This window comes from Desmodus rotundus, chromosome 6 (genome assembly GCF_022682495.2).
Source record: "Desmodus rotundus isolate HL8 chromosome 6, HLdesRot8A.1, whole genome shotgun sequence".
In the NCBI taxonomy this organism is placed as follows: domain Eukaryota; kingdom Metazoa; phylum Chordata; class Mammalia; order Chiroptera; family Phyllostomidae; genus Desmodus; species Desmodus rotundus.
In genome coordinates this window covers 130,083,845-130,106,428 of record NC_071392.1, presented here as the reverse complement: position 1 = coordinate 130,106,428, position 22,584 = coordinate 130,083,845, and the positions used below count along the sequence as shown (strand labels likewise).

Below are 22,584 nucleotides of genomic sequence, written 5' to 3'. Positions count from 1 at the left end.
ACCACAAACTTAAACAGGGTGAAAGCAGAAGTCTGATACCAACATCACAGGGCTAAAATCAAGATATTAGCAGGGTGGCATTTCTCCTGGGAGGTTTAGGGAAGAATCAGTTTTCCTTGTTAATTCAGGTTTGCAGAATTTGGTTCCTTATGACTGAGACCCTCATTTCCTTGTTGGCTGTGAGCTAACAGGCACTCCCAGCTTCTGGGCTGCCCATATGCCTTGGCCTGTGTCTCCTTCCTCTGTCTTCAGTGCTGAGTTGAGGAGTCCTTCTTGTGCTTTGAATCTCTTCTATCTCTCCTTCCATTATCACACCTCTTCTGCTTTCTCACTTTTAAGAACCTGTGATTCAATTTGGTGGACTTGGAGAATTCTCCCATTTTAAGTTAACCTTAAGTTCATCTGCAAAGTCCCTTTTGCCATGTAAGATAACATATTCACAGCTTCAAAGATTAAGGCATGGACTCATTTGTTCATTCATTCATTCATCAAACAAATAGTCATTGGCCACCTGTTTTGTTGCAAGTCATGTGCTAAGTACTGAGGATGTGGAGAATAATAGGCACAGGCCTTGTCTTCACTCAAGGGGACAGAGATGGAATGCCTGGGTAGTGATGCTGTGGGCAGTGGCCTGGATTCCCTTCCCTGGGTCAGTGCACTCAGACTCCAGCTCTGGGAGTGTTGGCTGCTAAAAGGTCACCACTGTGTCCTTCTAAGAGTAATTGTCATTGGACAAATGGGAATTGACAAGCCCAGAATGTTACATAGGTCTCAAGGACTACTGGAAGTCAGTGACTGACTGACACGGGGTTACAAAATTCTGGTTCTCTTCTTTGGGGAGGGACCTACTTTGTATGTGATTTGTATTCCAGAGTTCCCTGAGGGATCAGGCTGATGCTAGACTCTACCCTTGACTGGCCTGCTTTCCTTCCCCTTCTCCTGGGAACACTCACCCAATGAAATCACTTCCGCATCTCAGATGTCTTCAGGGGATCCCACTTAAGGTAGTTAGTAATTATAATAACCAAACTAATCTCTTTCACCATCTATCTATAATGTGTGTTTATTGTGTATATTTTACTTTTGTAACAATAAAGAAACAAATGTCATGCTTTCCATAGGCTCATGCACCCATATCTGAGACTATATTTATAAAGTGTCCTTTAGAGTTAAATGGGATTCTCAAACAGGCAATAGGTTAAATACTTTGCATTCTGCTACATCTGTGACTTGGCTCAGAGTTGAATTAAAAAGCAAAGGAAGGCTATTCCTCGTGAACATTTGGCATACTTTGTAACAACAGGAAAGTGGAGGGAAAACACAAAAAAGTAGGATAATACAGAAATTGCCAGCTTTTAATTTCTTTTCCAAAAGACAAATACCGTATGATCTCACCTATGAGTGGAACCTAATAAACAAAACAAGTGAGCAAAATATAACCACAGATACTGAAATAACAAACTGACAGTAGCCAGAAGGGAGGGGAGAGGGAGATAAAGGTGGAAAGAAGGGAAAGGGTCTTCAAGGAACATGTATAAAGGATTCAGGGACAAAGCCAAAGTGGGGAAGGATTGAGGGTGGGAGGTGGGGGTGGGTAGGGCAGGGAAAAATTTTGGCCGAAAAATGGAGACAATTGTACTTGAACAGCAATAAAAAAAGAGAACAAAGGGGACAAAAAAGATGCTCTCTGTGAATTCATTATGTGTCCTTTAGTCAGGAAGGGAGGAGGGGATTAAGAGCATGAACTTTGAGGTCTCACTATCTTATGTTCGTGGTCTTCCTCTTCTAAGTTCTTGCTATGTAACCTTGAGTAAGTTGCCTAATATGCAACTTGCACCCATTAATGTGAGGTGTTCTTTGTGCGAGGAGCATTTCTAAGGACCCTATATACACTACTTAATTGACTTTTCACAAGCACCAATAAGGTCAGTATTATATTAACCCATTTTATTTATTTTAAAAATATATTTTATTGATTATGCTACTACAGTTGTTCCATTTCCCCCTTTATTCCCCTCCTCCCTGCACACCCTCTCCCACCTGCGTCTCCCCTCCCCCTGTAGTTAATGTCCATGGGTCGTACATATAAGTTCTTTGGCTTCTACATTTCTTACACTATTCGTAACCTCCCCCTGTCTATTTTCTACCTACAATTTATGCTTCTTATTCCCTGTACCTTTTCCTCCATTCTCCCCACCCTCTTCTCACTGATAACCTTCTGTGTGATCTCCATTTCTGTGATTCTGTTCCTGTTCTAGTTGTTTGCTTAGTTTGTTTTGTTTTTTTAGGTCAGGTTATTAATACTTGTGAGTTTGTTGTCATTTTACTGTTCATATTTTTTATCTTCTTTTTCTTAGATAAGTCCCTTTAACATTTCATATAATAGGGGCTTGATGATGATGAACTCCCTTAACTTGACCTTATCTGGGAAGCACTTTATCTACCCTTCCATTCTAAATAAAAGCTTTGCTGGATAGAGTAATCTAGGATGGAGGTCCTTGCCTTTCATGACTTGGAATACTTTCCATCCCCTTCTTGCCTGTAAGGTCTCTTTTGAGAAATCAGCTGACAGTCTTACGGGAACTCCTTTGTAGGTAACCGTTTCCTTTTCTCTTGCTGCTTCTAAGATTCTCTCCTTATCTTTAATCTTGGGTAATGTAATTATGATGTGCCTTGGTGTGTTCCTCCTTGGGTCCAACTTCTTTTGGACTCTCTGAGCTTCCTGGACTTCCTGGAAGTCTATTTCCCTTGCCATATTGGGAAGTTCTCCTTCATTATTTCTTCAAGTAAGTTTTCAAGTTCTTGCTCTTCCTCTTCTCCTTCTGGCACCCCTATGATTTGGATGTGGAATGTTTACAGTTGTCCCAGAGGTTCCTAAGCCTCTCCTCATTTTTTTGAATTCTTGTTTCTTCATTCTGTTCTGGCTGAATATTTCTTTCTTCCTTCTGCTCCAAACTGTTGATTTGAGTCCCAGTTTCCTTCCCATCACTGTTGGTTTCCTGTACATTTTCCTTTATTTCAGTTTTCATAACTTTCACTTTTTCCTCTAATTTGTGAGCATATTCAACCAATTCTGTGAGCTTCCTGATTACCAGTGTTTTGAACTGTGCATCTGATAGGTTGACTATCTCTTCATCACTTAGTTGTATTTTTTCTGGAGCTTTGATCTGTTCTTTCATTTGGGCCATTATTTTTTCATCTTGGCATGCCTGTTATGTAATAAGGGGGCAGAGCCTTAGGTATTCACCAGAGCGGGACAACCCATGTGGCTGGGTTGTGGCAGTGTATGTTGGGTAGGGGTCTGAGAAGGAACAATGTGGCTTGCTGAACTCTTTGCTGGTTTTCAGTCCCTTCTTCCATTAACCACAAGCAAATTGTGCCCTTCTGGTGCTGATTCCCAAGTGGACTGTTTTGTATACATTCTAGGACCCCGTGGGTTTCTCCAATGAACTCTCCTGTGAGGCTGGGAGTTTCTCCTACCGGCTCAATCCCCACAGGTTTTTTTGGTCAGAGGTTTTGAGGATTTATTTCCCTGTGCTGCAACCTTGAGTTGTGTGGTCTGTCTGTATCCCCAGTTGTTCCTCCTGGTTCATCTGCATGCAAATGTGGGACCGCCCACTCTGGCAGCTGTTGCCTTGCCCGGGCTGCTATCGCTGTCTTGCTGGTCCTGTCCTCCAGCCATACCAGCTGTCCATCTCTGGCCATCCTAGTGGTCTAGATGAATGTTCCTTTTTAGCTCCTTGGTTGTCAGACTTCCATACTGTTTGATTTTCTGTCAGTTATGGTTGTTTTTGTTTCTAAATTTGTTGTTGTCCTTTTTTGGTTGTGGGAGGAGGTACAGTATGTCTACCTATGCCTACATCTTGGCTGGAAGATTATATTAATCCATTTTAGAGGTGAGACACAGAGAGATGAAGTTTTCTAGGGTCACAAAGCTAGCAAGTAGCTGGGGCAGGATTTGAACTCAGGCAGTCTAGTCCCAAAGCCCTTAACTTTCATACCAGAACTGTGGCTTTAAGGAAATACAATGGGAAAAGGCACATGATGAAAGGGAAAGAGGAAAATGCATGTCATCTTAGTAGGCGCAGCATTTTTCATCATAGCTGCAGCAAATTATTGTAAAGTAATTATTTGTAGGATCTGCTCTAAGCAAAGCATGGTCACCTAAGGTTTTTTTTGGTTCTCTCAGGTAGAAATGCAAAGTAGGAAAACTAGTGAAATGTTTTACATGTTGGGAATTCAATGAGTGTATACTAATATAAGAAAGAGAATAAGAAAGAAACAAAGGTAGTGGAGAAAACCTTTTTGTATTTGCATGAATGACTTTTATGGCTTATCATGCAATATAAATATTGCTATACTTGTCCTATTTAAATATTAATAAGTCTAAAAACCTGGAGCGATGAATACAATCAATACTTCACAGCACTGAAGTCAGTCAGGGCTGAGGACTGGTCCCATCCCCAACAGTTGCCTTTTCATCATGGTGGCCACCTGCCACCCAGAGACCTGATGTGAACATGGCAGCTGGACTCCAAGGCACTTCCTTCAGGCTCTGCTCTGGCAGCCCTTCAGAGTGTTCCAAAAGCCCCTCTTCAGAGATAGCCACCTGTCAGGAACCCACCAAAAGTGTGGAAAAGTGCAGGTTCTTAGGGATGGGCTTATTTATTTATTTATTTTTGTAAAATAGTATATCAGGAATATAAATAATATTCCAAATTTTGGACTGAATTAAAGGGCATAAGATATCCTTCCCCATCTGGGAACTTAATTGCATATCCACCAGGCTGAGGAATTCTAGACATTCCAGTAATGAAATAGCTCTTGGTTATTTGCATGCAAATATCCATACTGAGAATCATTACTCATATATCTTGCAGGCCTTTGGCCATAGGGACCTTATTTAGTTCTATGGTCCTCTATTTCCCTCATCAGGGACATGAATTAAGGGAATGGGTGGGGGCATTACGTATGAGGTAGCTGAGAGCTTGGAGTGAGGATTCTTCATGCTAGAGTTCCTCATCATCAATGATAGCGGCTCATCAAATGATTTAGCTTCTGATTTTATTTGCAATGTATGAATGATGAATTAATAGTCAATGCAATTTAGCAAATATTAACTGTCTGCTTAGCACTGTACTAAATGTTAAGGGAAACACAAATGTTAAAAAGTACACACTTGCCTACCAAGAGCTTGTGATCTAGTCCTGATGTCATATGTTATTGGCAAATAGCATTGTTGAATGAATAAAATGAATGAATGAATAAAGTACCAAAATGAATGATGAGGTTATTCATCAGAATCTGGGACTGTTTTCAAAGAAATACATGTTATGAGGTTTATCTCTTTATATTTTGATTTAGTAGGTCTGGAGTAGGGCCAGAGAAATCTATATCTTTTTTAGACTGGGATGGGCATCAGTTATTGTGGGAGGACCAAGGAGGGGGCCTAGCATGAGGAACTATAACAGTTGCTGCATAAAAACAACCATAAAATGTCAGCAGCATATCATAATAATCAAGGCACAAGATAACCTAGGCTAGGCTCAGCTGGGCAGCTCTGAGGATCTTGGCTGGGCTTGCTTGCTTCTGGTGGTTGGCTGGGGTCAGCTGGTATTGGCGGGAATCCTCTGCAAGGCAGCTCTGTTTCTTACTGAAGTTCTGTAGGTTGATCTAGGTGGCTGTGCTTCAGGCTTTGGCAGCTGGGGTAGCTTTTCTTCATGTGTCTCTCATCTTCCTCGTGGGTCCAGTGGGCTAGCCTGGAGATGCTCTTCTAATGAAGATGGTAGAGGCATAGGAGGGCATGTGGGAACACAAAAGGCCTCTGAACTGTCACTCGGACACTTCTGTATAATTTTATTGCCTTAAACAAGTCACATGGCCCAACCCAAAATCAAGGGATGGAAAATATACTTCCCCCTTCTAGAGGTAGGTCTGTAAAGCCCCACAGCAGAAGCTGAGGTCTAGGGAAGGATGAGAAATTAGGGCCAATGCAATCTTCAATATTTGCTGCACACAAGAATTTGTGGAAAACCTCAAGGAGGAGCATGTGAATCTGTACAGATTCTCAGCACAGGATATTGGACTTGCTCAGAGGGGACCCACAGTTTCCAAGCTGAAAGATGGAGGCCCTAGTTCAAGAAGTGGTCCATCCTTCCTGTCATCAGGGCAAAAGCTGGTGTTCCATTCTGTGATCACTTAAACATCAGGAGGTGTAATTTCCTTAGCCTGGAGAAAACTGCATTTGGAAAAATTGTCATCTTTGAATCCCTTCACTCACTTTGAGGATTAGGCCTCCCTTATAAATACCCATGAATATTCTTTTAGCTCAAAGAGCTGAAACAGAGAAGAGTAGGTGAGAGATTCTGCTGTGTCTGGGACACTTTTCTTCATTACATCCCTGGCCATGAGCAGTGGGTCTTCTCTTTCCATTTATCTTCTGTTGCTTGGCTGTGCTTTTAAAAATGAACCTTTTATATTTTCAAATAAATCTTAGAGGTTTATTTTGGTAACTTCTGCTCTTTGGTCCTTGCTTTCCTAGCTTCAAAAACTCATGCTTAGTTTGGATGAGGTGCCCTTTTCTTCTCTTTTGAGAACTTTGAGCTTACTGGGGAGGGCACTGAGAAGTTGCACTGGTTTCCTAAGGCATGCTCATGCTTCTTTACCAGGACCACCTGCCATTGTGCACAGTTGTGATCTCAGCTTTTTTGAGAGAGAAGTCAATGTTTATTAAGCATCTGTTATCTGTTAGACCCTATACACATGGTATCTCAATGATACTTCACAGCGAACCAGATACTCATTTTGCCCACTTCACAAATGAGGAAATTAAAGTTCAAAGAGGGTTAGTAAGTTAGTCTAAGATTGTGCAAATATGAATTAGGGAGCCAGGCATCACGTTAAGGTTTGACTCAGTTTCCACTGTTGTCACACTGTCAAAACCTTACCCTTGCATGCAGGCCGACTTCTGTCAGCACCTGCAACTCTTCACCTGAAGACTCTCTCTGTCTGCTGACCCTATTCTGCTTGGATGATAGGCAGGCCAGAAGAGCTGGGGAGTCAAGCCATCCATCTCCCCACCTTGTGCCCAACTCGTAGGGCATAGCCCTCAACCAGTAATTGACAAGAGTTAATGGATAACTCCGAGTGGCTCTGTCTACACTGCTGCCCTGAATTCTGAGGTAAGAGTATGCTCCTTTACCCTCAGGGTAAAGAGCTTTGTAAGAAACCCTTTATCATCTGCTCTTCCTTTCTCCCCAGCTGGTGCTTCCTGGGGTCTTATCTCAAATAAACTACTTGCCTTCCAATCCTTGTCTCAGGCCTGTCTCTGAGAAAACTGCCACCCACAGTGCGAAGACTCTCTTTGGATTTAACAGAACCACTAGCCACTTCTTTAATTTTGTAGCTTCAGCAGAGCAGATTTTGGGCAAAGCAGGAGGTGCTTGGCTGAACCCACACCCACCCTGTGGGAGCTACAACCTCAGTCACACTTCTCCTGTTTTTGGAGAAGTATTCCTCTATTCCTGAAGGACCCCTGGACTTGGAGCAGTGCTGTGAACACAGGAACGTGATCATCACTGGATGGGGCCACATGGGAAAGAGATTAACAACCTTTTTGCTTGCTGTCCCTTCATCTGTGAGACTCCCATATCAGTGTCCTTACTGACCTCAGGCTTCTTTCTCTAGAGAACACTTGTGTCTGGCTTCTCTCTTTTCCTCTGAAGCTTGCAAATAGCAGGTCCAATACACATCAATCAGATTGCATTAGTGTGTATATTCAGACCATTTTCACAGAGAGGATGGGGTAAAGGAACTCTCATTTCAACTTGATCTAAAATGGTGCCTTGGCCAATACTCATTTCATGTTATTACTATTGGGATGGAAGAAAGGAGAATTTTAATTATTTGGGATAGTGAGCATTTACTGGTGGGACTGGATCCTTTAGACTAAATTCAACCATGGGACAATAGAATAATAACTCAAGCAGCTATTATTATCCTTTGCTCTGTCAACAGATTAAATGTAGATTGATTGAGTTAAATCAATGCCAATGACTCATACTTATATATTGATTTACAGTTTCCAAAAGATTTTAATTCTCAGTTTAAATAGAAAGAACACCAGACTGCCAGTATACTCTGGCTCTTCTCTATTAATGTATGGAAAAACAAGCTTTGAAAATAATTCTGGTTTGGGAAACATTTTGCCTGGTTTGATTATGAAGAAATTTTTGTCATCTTTGTTTAAGAGATCCTTCTAGAGTTTTTACTTCTCACTGAAAACAATCCATAGCAAGAAGGAATTTTCCCAACATAGCTCAATTCTGTTTATTTTAACATTCAATAAATTTCCAAGTCATCCTCTTTGTGGCAGATGTTGCCAGACCCAACCCATATACTTTTGGCCTATCTCCTGGTGAACTCTGGCTGCCTGTACCTGCATTTCTTTGACAAAAGCTGTGGGAAGGTAGGATGTGCTGGGATTTAAATGTCCCCTGGGGTGAGCTCTCAACCAATGACTGACAGAAGTTGCTTTATAAATACTCCAGCTTCCTAGGGTATCACATCATGGGTGGGATAATTCTGGCACATATTCTACACTGTCCCTCAGATTCCCCAGTAGGATGAAGTTCCAGCTGCTCCCTTGTTTGATTAGGCACCATTTATTAGCTGCCTTCCTTTCCCCCCTCTATTCTTGCTTCTTGGGATCACTTCCCAAATAAACTACTTGCCCTCAAGCGCTTGCCTCAGGGTCTGTTTCTGAAGGAACCCAAACATAGACCTCCTCAAAATACATTTCACTAGAAGGACATCAGGCTGGTTCATCACATCCAAGCCATTAAGTCACCTAACTAGGTGTGAAGCTATATGTTAATCCTTTGCTCAAACAATTTTTGAGCTTATCACTGTCCACTGATTTCATTGCTCTCCTGGGCAGGTCTATTCCACTTGCCATCCTCATTTTGTTAATTATAGTAAACAATTTTTAATTAGAAATAAAAAAGATACATTTGGTTAGTAGATTTAAAGTTGTCAATCTCAACCCTACACAGGGTGAGAGAGACACTGAGGCTGATAAAAACCAGTTCAGGTTGAGGTTCTCTGCTGAGGAATTAAGAATGAGATATTTGGATGTTTGGTTTTCTCACCTATACCAAAGATATAGAAAATCTGTGGTTAGATTACAAAATTTGTAATCTGCTATGTAATTAGATGTAATTTTTCATAAGGTTCCAAGCATTTGGTACATATTAAAGACTAGGACCTTGCTCTGGATAAAAAGTGTAACAACACAGTTTTGTACAGAACTTACATTTTCTGTTCAATTCTTACATGTCATCTACTTTAAGATTAATGTAGACATTTGTCACCTCCTCAACCACATCTCTGCCAACTGGTCATTGACACTCCTTTTAAATATTTTCAGATATGGAGAACTCATTACTTTCTTGGAGAGCTAATTCCTTTTCCTTATTAACCTTCATTATTAGACAGTTTTTCCTCAAACAGAACTAAAATCTTTCTCCTGCAATTGTCACCCACTGGTGGGAATTTTCTTGGGAGAAATTACTGAATTAGTTGAATGCCTCATCCCACACAGAGAAATGGAAATATTTAAAAACATAGTTAATGTACCCCTGAAGTTTTTTTTTTCCCCCTCCCCTGTCTTTTAGTTTTCCTTAGTAGGTTGTGGTTCACAGTCCCTCTACCACCTTTGTCTATCTGTCGCTGTTCCTCTTAGAATGAGACAGCCATTGGAAATGATCTAGTTGTCCAACAATTGGGGACTGAAGAGTTTAAATAAATTGCAGCATGAGGCAATAATGGATAGCCCTATAATCATGTTGTGAAGAACATTTAATGACATAAAATTGTTCATGACCTAAGTGGAAGGGGTATTATGTATATGTCACAAGAGCCAATTTCATTAAAAATATGCATGTAGAAATAAAAGTCCGAAATATTTTAAAATATTAAGAATGTTGATATGGTTTGTTCTGACTCTGTTTTATGCTTTTCCAAATTTTCTACAGAGAACATATATTTATTTTTAATTAGAAAAATGTTTTTTTTGAAAGAAACATAGAAAAAAAAAGAAAAAGAGAATACAACACTCATAGAACCCATAGAGTTTTTCAGGCATATTCTGATATTGCAGAGTTGAGAGGAGCTGGTACTTTGCAACTTCAATGCTTTACTTTCCTATTTCAGCTTAGGGTTTTTAGCAGCTGAATCATAAAGTCAGTTAGCATTGTGCCTTCAGTTCATCAGAGCTCCAGAGAATTTTTTCCCTCTTGAATTGTTTTCTCTTTTAATCTGGTAATTAGCGTTGGGAGAAGTCTGTCACAAAAACACCTGGGCTGGGCAGAAAGAAAGGAAGGATGCCCAGGTCAACCTCCATGTACCTGGCTTTTGTGAGGATTGGACTGGCAGGAGCAAGATCAGCTTTCCAGCCCAAACGGTAGCCTTGAAGTCCCCACCTTGAAGTCCTACAAGCTGCAAGATGAAGCAACACTGGTTTGTGAAAGCGAGCAGAACCCTATTTGGCTGCTCTGTGAGGTGCTAGTTCCTGAAGATGGTAGAAACCCTGTGCAGCTACAGCTCTGCGCAGAGGAGAATACAAATGGCTTTTTGTGCCACCCCTGCAAGCTATTATCTCTGCCATTCTGTGTAAGGAAAAGCTTCTGGATATCAGAGCACTGGAGAAAATGAACCACATGTGTTTCTCAATCTCCCCTTTGGAGAACTCTCCAGGGCCCTGGAATTACTGGGGAGGAAGAGAATGGGAGGGCATTAGAAGAGGTGTACAAAGCTCTATGTGGGGCAGACCCTTTAAAGAAGCAAAAGGGACAGCCAGCCAGACAGCTCCATGTATGCCTGCAGTGGGGGAAAAAAGGACACAAGAAGGAGAGGAGAACCATTTCCTTAGGCTCTGCAGATGGACCACTGAGGCAGAATCTACAATTGTAGGTAGTTCTTTACTGTCTTATTTACAGGAGTGAATTCTCATCTCTTGGAATAGAGTTTGGATTAGTTTTTGTCATGTCTTTTTGGGTACACATTGGCTGGACTGTGCAAATGATTCATTTAATTTTCTTTTTATTATTAAAAAGATGTTCAGCTCAATGTATACTCTTTGTAGATTTATAAGACCCACGCAGTAAACAGAAACCCAGCCCATGGATGCTCTGATTCCTGATGCCCAAAGCACTAAACACGTGGAAAATCTCTGTTCTTGTTTTGCAATGTAGATGCACACACCTTCCTGAATGAATGACCTGGAATGTCAACCCTAAAACACTTCTGCTTGTTAACCACCTTTTCTCTATTGAAGTATGTGTTCTCTTAAATATGATCCCTTTAACTACTAAAATAACATTTTTATACTTAGATCTGTAGCTTACTAAAGTATAGCTGAGTAATAGTCTAGAATATTTTAAGTGAACATATCAGTGCTTGAATAGTGGACTTCATGGGGTTAAAATAAAGCATTGCTTTTCTTTAAAGGGGTTGTAGGTTTCATCAGCGAAGCAGAGTAACTTGCTGGGTCAAAGTCAGAGCATGCGGCTCTAGTGCAACAGCATTTACCATGACTTTCTGTTAATATTTCTTACTTGTCAAGGGAAACTAAATGCTTTACACAGTGTTGTGGGGAACAGTCAGTGTGCAGTGCTCATAAGCACAGAAATAATAAAAAAGATGATGTTCTTGCTTTCATACAGCTATGGTTGCAATGTGAGTTCTACACTTTTTGGCATTTTGCCATCAGTTTTACCCAGCAAAACCCCAAATGGCTCATTTTCACCCTCCAATTCAATATTCTCACCTAGAGTTGACTTTATACCTTGTCAAGGCACTCTTTTATTTGCCCCTCCCTGTACTTTTTTTCTTGGCAGTCTGCTTTTCAGACCTCAAGTTTCCTTCTTTTCTTCTCAGAAAGCCATCAGCTTCTTATGCCGCCAGGCCCCATGCCTTGTCTGTTTGTCTTTGTCCTGAGTTGTGGCTCTGACAAGATGGGCAGTTCTAGTGTGCATGTGTGTGCATGCATGCAGGTGTTCCCATGTGTGTTTCCTATGTGCATGCATGTGTGTGCATGTGCATACATTATGTTCCTAATAACAAAGAATACCAGAACACTTAGGTGCACACATTTCCCCACACAGGTCAGCTGTTACTTACATAGTTCGAGGCCAGGTCCGGGTGGAGATAGTCAATTCCTATGAAAAAACGACAATAGCACAGGAACGAAAGGTTAATACCTGCCACTGTCCTCAGGAAAGCTACTCTAGAAATATCCCTCTTTTTATGTGCTGCCACTAGGAGACACTGTGCCTGAGGCCCCAGCCTTGTGTTTCACTTCCTGAGTGTGCGTTGTGGGCTGCACTGCCAAAGTGGAGAGACAGCTGCCACCAGATGCATCAGCGGAGTGAAGCCAATTAGAGCTTGGAGCCTCAAGATAACACTTCTGCCATAAATGTCAGCACAAAGGGGCTTAGTGTGTATAAGATAGATGGCTCATCAGGGTAGTGATCTAAGAGAGATTTGTGGAAATACTGACATTTCTAAAGCATCAACTGGCATTTCTTCTGAAATGAAACTGGCCCAGGGGAAGGAAAGCAATTATTATTTAATAGGGCCTGGACATCAGTTGATTAGCAGGGGGTTCTCTGGCATAGACATAGAAAGAGTAACATGGCTGGGCAAGAAAAACAATTAGCCAAAGGGCAAGTGGTTGCCCATAAGGTGTCCCAAGTGGGAGCTGATGCTTGTCTTTTCAGAATGTGGCTTTTCCAAAAGCCTGAGACCTCTGGTCTCCCAGCAGGGGGCCTGTGCTTGCTCCTGGACACAGACTACCTTGTTGCCCAATAGTCATTCCAATGGTAGAATTATGGTCCTTGAGATGCTAGCTTCCATCAGACATGTGGGGCTCAGAAAGCACCCTGGTACTTCAAGGGCAAATTGAAAAGTCCCCTCCAGGTCTGAGAGCCATATAATTATTGCAGTAGTTACATCTGAATATCCAGCCCTTCAAGAAACCATCCAGGTTCCTGCACCACCTAGCATAATTGTTATAAGTGTAGGTTTTGGAATCCAAGATTCAAGTTTGAATTCCAGCCATGCTGCCAACTGGCTGCAGGATTTCAGGCAAAGTGCTTGGCCTGTCGGTGCTTGCTTTCTTCTTGACCTTCTGAATTGAGAACAGTGTGGTGTGCTTGTCCCAGTGGTATTTAACAACTTCACTGGGTTGCAATATTTAAAAGTCAGAGTATTATTAAGTCTCTCATAGCTGTCATGTTCACTGTATGAATAGTAAGGCCGGGTCATAGTTATACCTTTGTTCTGCAAAAAAGAACTTGTATCTGGATGTATACAGTTGACCATTGAACAATGCGGGGTTAGAGCAGCCAACCTCTTGGGCATTTGAAAATCGGCATATAACTTTAACTGACCCCCCACCATGTGCAGATTCCCAACCACCAGCTGACCCTTGAAGAACGTGGATTTGAACTGTGCTGACCAATAGAAAAACCTGTGTATAAGTGGACCCGTGCAACCCAAACCAGCATTCTTCAAGGGTCAACTGTATTTCTAAAAAAATTTTTTTCTTCGTTTTTTTTTTTTTTTCTGGTTGCACAAGTTAATTTCTGCAAACTACTTCCTGGACTGGGAGTCACTTTTCTATAGAACATGGTTTATCTCACTGCTGATATTTTGACATCCAAAACCATTACTGTTATCACATTGATTTCTATAGCTTGAAATAGTATAGCTGGTCACTTTGTGCGCTCTATTCTCCTCCTTCTCCCACTCCCCTCTCAAGGATTGCCAAAGGACAGGGATCAGAGACTAACATTTTATTTTATGTTATTTTAATTAAAAGATTTTTATTGTCATTCAATTACAGTTGTCTGCATTTACACCCCACCATTCCCCCCACCACAGCCATACCCACCTCCTTCCCTTGCTTCCACCCTCCCTTGGTTTTGTCCATGTGTCCTTTATAGTTGTTCCTGAAAACCCTTCCCTCCTTCCTTCCATTATCCCCTCCTACCTCCCCTCTGGGTTCTGTCAGGTTGTTCTTAATTTCAATGTCTCTGGTTAAATTTTGCTTGCTTCTTTGTTTTGTTGATTAGGTTCTGCTTAAGGGTAAGATCATACATTACTTGTCTTTCACCACCTGGCTTATTTCACTTAGCATAATGCTCTCCAGTTCCATCCATGCTGTTGCAAAGGGTAGGAGCTCCTTCTTTCTTTTTGCTGTGTAGTATTCCATTGTGTAAATGTTCCATAGTTTTTTGGATCCACTCATTTACTGATGGGCACTTAGGTTGCTTCCAGCACTTTGCTATTGTAAATTGTGCTGCTGTGAACATTGGGGTGCATAGGTTCTTTTGGTTTGGTGTTTCAGGGTTCCTAAGATATAATCCTAGCAGTGGAATGCTGGGTCAACAGGCAGTTATATTTTTAGTTTTCTGAGGAAATTCCATACTGTTTTGCACAGTGGCTGCACCAGTCTGCATTCCCACCAACAGTGCATTAGGGTTCCCTTTTCTCCACAACCTCTCCAGCACTTGTTGTTTGTTGATTTGTTTATGATGGCCATTCTCACTGGTGTGAAGTGGTATCTCATTATGGTTTTAATTGGCATCTCTCTGATGAGCATCTTTTCATATGTCTCTGGACCCTCTGTATGTCCCTGGAGAAGTGTCTATTCAAGTCTTTTGCCCATGTTTTTAATAGGGTTGTTTGAAAGGCTAACATTTTAAAAGTCTGCAGACCTGTGTTCTGGACCCTAATTCAGAGATGGTTAGGTTAGTCTGTGGGTAAAGTTGGGGAAGAGCACAAACTATGGGATCAATACATCCAGTTTCATTTCAGGCTCAGAAACTGTAATATTTGTGTAGCCTTGGCCAAATGATGTAATCTCTGAGCCTTGGATTTTTCATCTTTGACATGGAGATATTATTTACCTTGCAAAGCAATTTTCAAAATTAGAGCCAATTCATTGAAAATGTTTAGCTTGTAGTAAGTAAACACTTGATAAATTATATGTCTATCATCATCATTAGTACCATTATCTACCACATCACTAGAGTTATGTAGATAATTCTGAAGAGCAGACATTTAAAAAAATCTACTTGGTTTTAGGATGTTGTGCTGGAATTAAATTATTGTATATATTTGCACACATTGGTTAAATTTTGTGAACTCATTGTTAGGCAAAAAATTTTGTAACATACAGATAAGGTAAAAGGAAAATTGCACACACACACATGCACACACAGAGAATATTTTCTTTTTTCTGACAGAGAGTCAACTTTTTTTCTTTTCCACTGTGCAACCTGTTTCAGTGTCTGTAGCCTGTGGGTAGATGCCAGGCAATGGTTCAAGGCCACAGTTTGCTCTGGCATGGGGCACTATAAGAGACACAGGGCAGCAGTTCTACCATAAATTCAAACCTGTACATGGGGAGTCAATTTTTAAAACATAGCTCCATGTTCATAGCAGATAGTGCAAGTTGTTTTAGAGAGGAATTCTCCGAGAAATATTAGTGTCTTCTCTATGAAAGGAAAATATTGAAACAAAGAGATAATTTGAGATAAAAAAGAAATTAGAATTAAAACAAGATAAATTCAGCCTAATTAAACATCTTTAATTAGGTTAAGGGGAAGAATAAGTGTTAAGTTAGAACAGAGATAGACTTTTGTCTGAGAAAGAAAATATTATTTATAGAATTGTGAAGGATGACAGACATGATTCAGAAAAATAATAATACCATTCTTTAGCACACCAAAAAAGAAAAATAATAATAAACTAGAGCAATAAAATGATAACCTGGTAATTTAATAGTATTTTAATAGTTTTGCATGTTTGACTACCTTTTGAGGGGGACTATACTGAATATGTCTACTAAATCAGCTTATTTTTTCAAGTCTTCTATTAGCAATGCATTCATTCTTATACTTCATGTATTTGTTTATTTTCAGCAATGAATGATAGGCACTATGTAGGTCCTGGAAAAACAATTTGGACACTGAACCTGAGCTGTTGAAATTAATATAATATTATATGTCAATAATACTTTAAAAAAATAAAATGGGCTATCCACAAACTGAACCTTCTACATGCAGATAATAGAATATTTGCCAAACAGGCAAAAATATAAAAAGCCAATGCTTTGTAAAATATTATATTACTTTGCTCTTAGGTGTCAAGGTCAGTATCTGTGTCTGTCATGAATCTCATTTTGCATTGATATCTTGCTGAGAGTATATCTGGGAAATGATGCCATGCCATTCACATGTCCAGGCAGTTGAGAGAGAAAATACATCTCTGATGCCCCCAGCTCATCCTCATTGCCTCCCATTTCTGGATGCTGGTGCAGAGATGCCCAACTGAGAGGTGTGGTGAGAGGCTGCTGAGCATCTGGACTTGTCCTCATTGCATGGGAGGACACGCATGCTCCAAATTTACTCATTTTGCTCTTAACCAGTGGATTTGGAGAATGGCTTGGCAGTCTTTTTTTTCCCACAGTTGTCACACTGAATTAAAGATTGCTACAAATCTTTTTCTCTTTCTGTACCAGGAGTCAGAAATTCCTCTGAAATTTGGCCCTGAGACTGTTGATCCAAGAGATGTGGCAGAGTGACACCTGCTCATTTCAGGCACAGACTTTACAAAGGTTGGCAGCTTCTGCTTCTTAGAATCCCTGTTCTTGGGAGCCTTATGCCACTTGTAAAAAATGTCCAGCTACCTTGCTGGGGAGATCATGAGGAGTGGAGGGGCCCTGGGACTGCATGGAATGGGAGGGAGCCTCCAGTTGAATCTAGTCCCAGCTGTCTGCTGACTCCAACTGCACTACAGACCCCAGAAAGGCCAGCAGCATAATTGTCCAGCTGAGCCAGGTCAATGCATAGAACTGTAAGAGATAACAATATGGTGGTTGTTTAAAGCCACTTAATTTTGGGGTGGTTTGTTCTGCATCAGTAGATGACCAAAACAATGGAGAAGTTAGGAGTTTTAACTGGAAGGCAGAGAATTTGCTTTTTTTGGAATCCCAAAGGCCACTAACAAGCAGAAGACATAACATCAAAGATATTCTGCCAAAACTTTCTGAAGGACTTGGCCTCTCATGCCAGGAAACATGGAGCAGAGTCAGGAGTCATCTTTGCTATCTTCAGAAGGGATGATGGACACTCAGGCAAGGGGACTACAACTAAAGAGTCCTGAAGCAGGCATCACAGGGATGTTGGAGTTTCATTTGAGCAGTGTGCCTGTCTGTTGTCATTGTAGTGACACTTTTAGGGTGATTTTCTAATACCTAACAGGGGGTACACAGTAGATATGCTGTGCAAAATGATCATTACTATATACCTTAGGCAGGTTTCCCCCAAACCTAAGTGCATATTTCTCCTGGGTGAGCTAGCCTCAGCCATTTTGGTTTCTAAACCAAAATGTTAGGAAGGAAGAGACTACTAGAAGCTCCTGACAAGGTTCACACAGACTATTGCACAGAGCTCCTTTTTTTCTTTTGAAAGCCCTTGGCCACTGGAGGAAGCTTTTACATCCACTTCAAAACGTTGAACACACTAAAAAAACATCGAGGCATTGTTTTTATGTTGCTATTTAATGAGCCCACACAAAGACAGCACCAATTTTAATCACTCTGCCTCCCCTTGTTTTCCCATCAATTCTGCTTCAAAGGCTTACTTTAGAGAACATAGTGTTCTTTGAGGATCTTCAGAAGGGATAACATGTTGTAGGGGGCATGCGTCATAAAATGTTATCAAAGTCTGCTTTATGAGGGTCATTCTGAAAGTAACAATAAAGTAAAAAATTCTCCAAACCCCCATCCTGCTGCCTAAAAGCTATTTCATGGATCTAGAGCCACACTGTCTGACAGAAATTTCTGTGATGACAAAAATGAAGTTGGCTTGAATTTCAGCAGCTGTTAGACCCATATAGCTATTGAGAACTTAAAATGAAGCTAGGAATTAAATTTTATATTTTATTTAGCTTTAATTAATTAAAGTTTAAATGTAGATAGCCACATATGGCTATTGACTACTACACTGGACAGTGTGGCTCTAGAAAAATGGACGGTAAATATAAGGAAGATGGTAAATATTAGGAGATATCTTAAGGTAAGATATAAGCAGTGGCTTAATAAGAATGTTGAGTAATGATCAGGTTTCATTTGTTTATTTTTTTAGTTTTTTTTTAATTTGTTAATGCAATACTTATTTGTTAAGGGTATTCTCAAATTTGAGAACCATGGATTTGCAGGAAGGTAAGAGTTTGGCAACAGTGCAGATGGTTAGGCCCAGCACCTGGCTCTTCTGCCTTCAGAACAATGACTCTTTTCTATTCTGAAGGCATGCAAAGACACACTTGCTTCCAAATGATGTAAAGGCATTGAAATACTCACCATCATCCATAATTCCAATGGTAACACCTTTTCCTGTGTATCCCAGCTCCCAGGCTTCTGCCACATTCAAATCAAGGCCAGGAGTGCCATCAGCTTGTCCAGTATTGATCTGGTACACGAAATTCAAAGCAGAGAATCTTATTAATTTGGTGTAGTAAAGCACCTGTGTAAATGTTTGCTTGGTCTGCTCTGCAGCCATCTGATATTCCAGGGCCAGCTCAAAGGCTACATCCTCCATGAACCAGAATATTTGTTTGTTTCCCCACCCACCTCATCTAGCCTTCTCCCTCAAGTTTTTAAAATACACAATTGATGTTTTATATTTCTTATGAGTGTGCAAACACAGTTTCAATCCTCCCATCTTCTATGATCAGATTGTGATCTTTAAACTCCTTAGAGCTGCCATAGCAAGAAACCCTTTCCAGTTTAGAATTAAGTGCTCACTTACTTATACCTCATGTTTTTAATTTAGCACATATTGTTTTGGATCATTCTTATTTCATATGATTTCCTTACTACATAGAATATCATTTGCCAGAAGGAGATGTTCTATTTATGTTTGTGATTTCAGTACTACAACACCAATTGCTTAAAAATATTTGTTAAACTGAATTAAAGATAGCTGACTCAACTTTATTGCCTATTCTGATGATATAGATAGGTATATATCATTAGGATATATGAGCATATATTAGCATATTCTAATGCTATGTATTTATTATCTCTATATAATAAAGCCCCCCCCCCCTTAAAAAATCCAAAGGTGAAATAAAGGAAAACAAATTAAAAAACCCAAATAAATGTGCTCACTATCCTTTTTTCATGCATCTTTGTTGTGTGCAGAGTTTTCTCAAAGAGGAATCATAAAAAAATAGTGACACCAGAGTTTGTACTGGCAAAAGCCCACAGTGACCAATTGGATATTATGGAATTGCTAAAACATTATGTGAATGTCATTAGTGTTCTTCATAAAAATGGCAACTCTTGCTCTGGCTGGGTGACTCAGTTGGTTGGAGCATCATCCTATACACTGAAAGGTTGTGGTTTTGATTCCCGGTCAGGGCACATACCTAGATTATGGGTTCGATCCCTTATCAGGGTGAGGCAACCGATTGATGTTTTTTCCTCACATTGATGTTTTTCTTTCCCTCTTTCTCTTTCCCTTCCTCCCTCTCTAAAAATAAATAAAAACATACCATTGGTTGTAGATTAAAAAAAAAAAGGTCACTCTTTTTCTTTTAGGCATATGTTAAGCTTACACCTCTTCTTTTCCTTGGAAATGAGGACCGTGTGACTGATTTTGGCCAATGGAATATGAGCTCATGTGTCATTTGTCACAGCTATGCAGGAGCTTTAGGAGCTAGCGTGCAATTTACCCTTTCCCTTCTTTGATGTGTTCATGAAAGCAGGATCAAGATGGAATAGCAGTGGAGCTTGATCAGCCTGAGTTCCTGAGGGATTATGAAACATTGGATGTGTAGCATGAGTGAGAAACTCTGATTTTGTTAAGCCACTGTGAGTTGAAGGTTGTTATTGGAAGAAACTTAGCCTGTCCTGAGCAATACAATCATCCCTTTGTATCTGAGGATGATTGATACCAAAGTCCATGGGTGTTCAAGTCCCTTACATAAAATGGTGTAGTACTTGCGTATAACTAATGTCTTGCATGTAGGTTACAGCAAGATATACCTAAAAATCACTTCATTTGTGTGGATTCAACATAGTACTCTGCATGTGGAAAATTCAAGTTTTGCAGTGAAGTCCCATTGAACTGATGTCTTGCCATTATTTTAGGAAACACTGATAGATGCTACTTTTGTTACTTTAGTATTTGAGGTCTCTTGCTCGTCTCTTGTGAAATCACCTGAATATTTCCCTTATGCCTGTGGTTTCATCATGTCCTGCCATTGCTCTGACTGTTGAGACCCCAGATAACTCTTTCTAGACCTTTGATTTGACTTTTACATCTTTTTGCAAGTCTTCACTCGTACACTGCTGCCCTTTCTCAGAGTCTGGAAGAATCTGATCTGCTGTTGGTAGTTCCTTTGACCTAGGAGACCCTGGCTACTTAGCAGTTCAGAAAAAAGCAGATTAGAGAGCAAGATGCTTGGGTGGTGACAGAAAATCAATATGTATCAGAGAGGACAGAGCAATTCCCTGAGCTGGATGCTGGCTGACATCCCAAAGAATAATTAGGAAATAGAAATGCATCTTTTATTCAAAGTCTCAAAATGAGAAACATTAGGAATAATACAGTGACACTCACCAAATACCACTGCTTTGTAAATAGAGGATCATTCATGTTGATGTCGATCTCATTGATATCTCTATACCCTCGCTTTTTTCGGTGGAATCCTTCTTGTTGCAAGGCCATCTTTACCTGGAATGACAATACTGACATATTACCTGAATATTAACCTAAACATCCCTCTTTTGAAATTTGTTTCCATAAATTCAAGTTCCATTTGTATATAAGGTGTTTTTTTCCCCGCAGTTGAAGCCGAGCTCATCTCATATGCACTTTATGATTATTTTCCAAGAGCATTTACTTCTTGCAGTGAGCAAACAGGCTTGGTGATGGCTCTAAGTGAGTTTCCTTAAAATAAGAATTAGATGGGGGAAAAGCACTCTCAAGGAAGATAAGTGGCAGGGTCATTAAGTAAAATAAAACAAAACAAGAGAATGCTTCTATGAAAAAAAAGAGAGTGATATGGATTCAGGGAGGAAAAAAGTGAAACCTTATAGATCATTTTTCTGGAAGGCCTCCCAGCCTTTCCATTTGTTAACAGTACTGTGCTATGACACTTGGGAATCCACCAAAACCAAACCAAACAAACAAAAAACCTGTGTGGAGAGCCAGTAAGTACATAGCAAAGCTCTAGGAGGTAACTGAGGGATCTTTGAAATTGATGGATAGTGCTGCTGTCCTTGCAATAACACTTCATTTTGGACAGTAAAACAGAACCCTAAGCCCTTGGATGGAAAGAAAACTTAGGAGCTGAATTAATTCAATCAGGTTCCTGGCAAAAGCTAGGCTATGTCTTAATCAGAAAACTTTCTTTCACTTGGGCAAAAAATAATTTATCATCCAATAGTTGTGGCCAGTCTCTGAAGTCTACAAACTCAAGGACTATGAAAACGTATTAAAAAGTGTGTGCTAAATACTTATTGATTTTTAAAATTATATTTTGCTGCCCAATATTTATTTCTTCTTTTTCCAAATCTTCCCATTATATCTGGGGGATTACCTTGAGTCCACCGGGTTCTGTGTTAGTGGGAGTGAAATTTGAGTCACCTGCCTTGCTGTAAAGCAGGGGTGTCAAACTCATTTTCACCAGGGGCCACATTAATCTTGCGGTTGCCTTCAAAGGGCCAAATGTAATTTTAGGACTGTATGAATGTAACTACTCCTTAACAGTTAAGCAAGAGCTCAGTGCTGCTGCCGGATAGAAAAAGTACTGGGCCAGATAAAATAAGGTGGAGGGCTGGATTCAGGCCACAGGCCTTGTGTTTGTCACCTGTGCTATAAAGAAACTGAAAGCTCCCTCTGCCTCAAAGGTGCCTCAATGAGTATTTCTCTTCCAGGATCTGAATCCTACAGGCCAGCCCTGGGGATCTCTCAAGACTAATTCTTCAGCCTCCCATAGATTGTGAGTTCCCCATACTTTTCCAACAAATTCTCTTTTGCTTAAGTGATACAGAATCAATTCTTGTTGTTTGCAATCAAGAACTTTGATATGGGACAAGAGGATCCAAGTCAAGAGTTGTGGTGGGTAGGGAAGAATGAAGAGATCACTGATGTGGCCAAGACCCTTCCCTTCCCTTCCCACCTCCCTGGAATGTGGAATAACACAGTGGGAGGGTAGCTCCTCACTTCTTGTTTATACAGAAGGCTTGGGGCTCATTTGCCAGAAAAACTCTAAACTCTGTGCAAAATGCAATACATGTAGAAAACAAGTGGTAAGTGTGGCATTTGCTCTATGAGTTCTTTGGAGGTATTCCAGCAACAGACATTCACTGTGGCATGGTTTTAAAAAAAGTTACCCAAAGAAGAAGCAAAAGTACTTAAAATGGGATAAATGGATATTTTTTATAATGGCAACATCTGGACACAACTAGTGTCCACCAAATGGAGATAAATTATTATTCAAATA

At 40.3% G+C, this 22,584-nt stretch overlaps 1 protein-coding gene and 1 non-coding gene across 3 annotated transcripts in view; both read right to left on the bottom strand.

The window, feature by feature from the left end:
- Positions 1-22,584, bottom strand: part of PCSK2 (proprotein convertase subtilisin/kexin type 2) — a 294,059-nt gene that overhangs the window by 115,739 nt on the left and 155,736 nt on the right. For both annotated transcript variants that reach the window (XM_024559813.4, XM_053927192.2), the window contains 3 exons: positions 20,697-20,810; positions 18,431-18,539; positions 12,181-12,218 (listed from right to left, as the gene is read on the bottom strand). In XM_024559813.4, coding sequence (XP_024415581.2) covers positions 12,181-12,218; positions 18,431-18,539; positions 20,697-20,810 — 261 coding nt within the window. The remainder of the gene's footprint in view (positions 1-12,180; positions 12,219-18,430; positions 18,540-20,696; positions 20,811-22,584) is intronic.
- Positions 15,334-15,467, bottom strand: LOC112304310 (small nucleolar RNA SNORA42/SNORA80 family). Its single transcript, XR_002974752.2, has one exon. It is a non-coding gene; the product is annotated as a small nucleolar RNA SNORA42/SNORA80 family (small nucleolar RNA).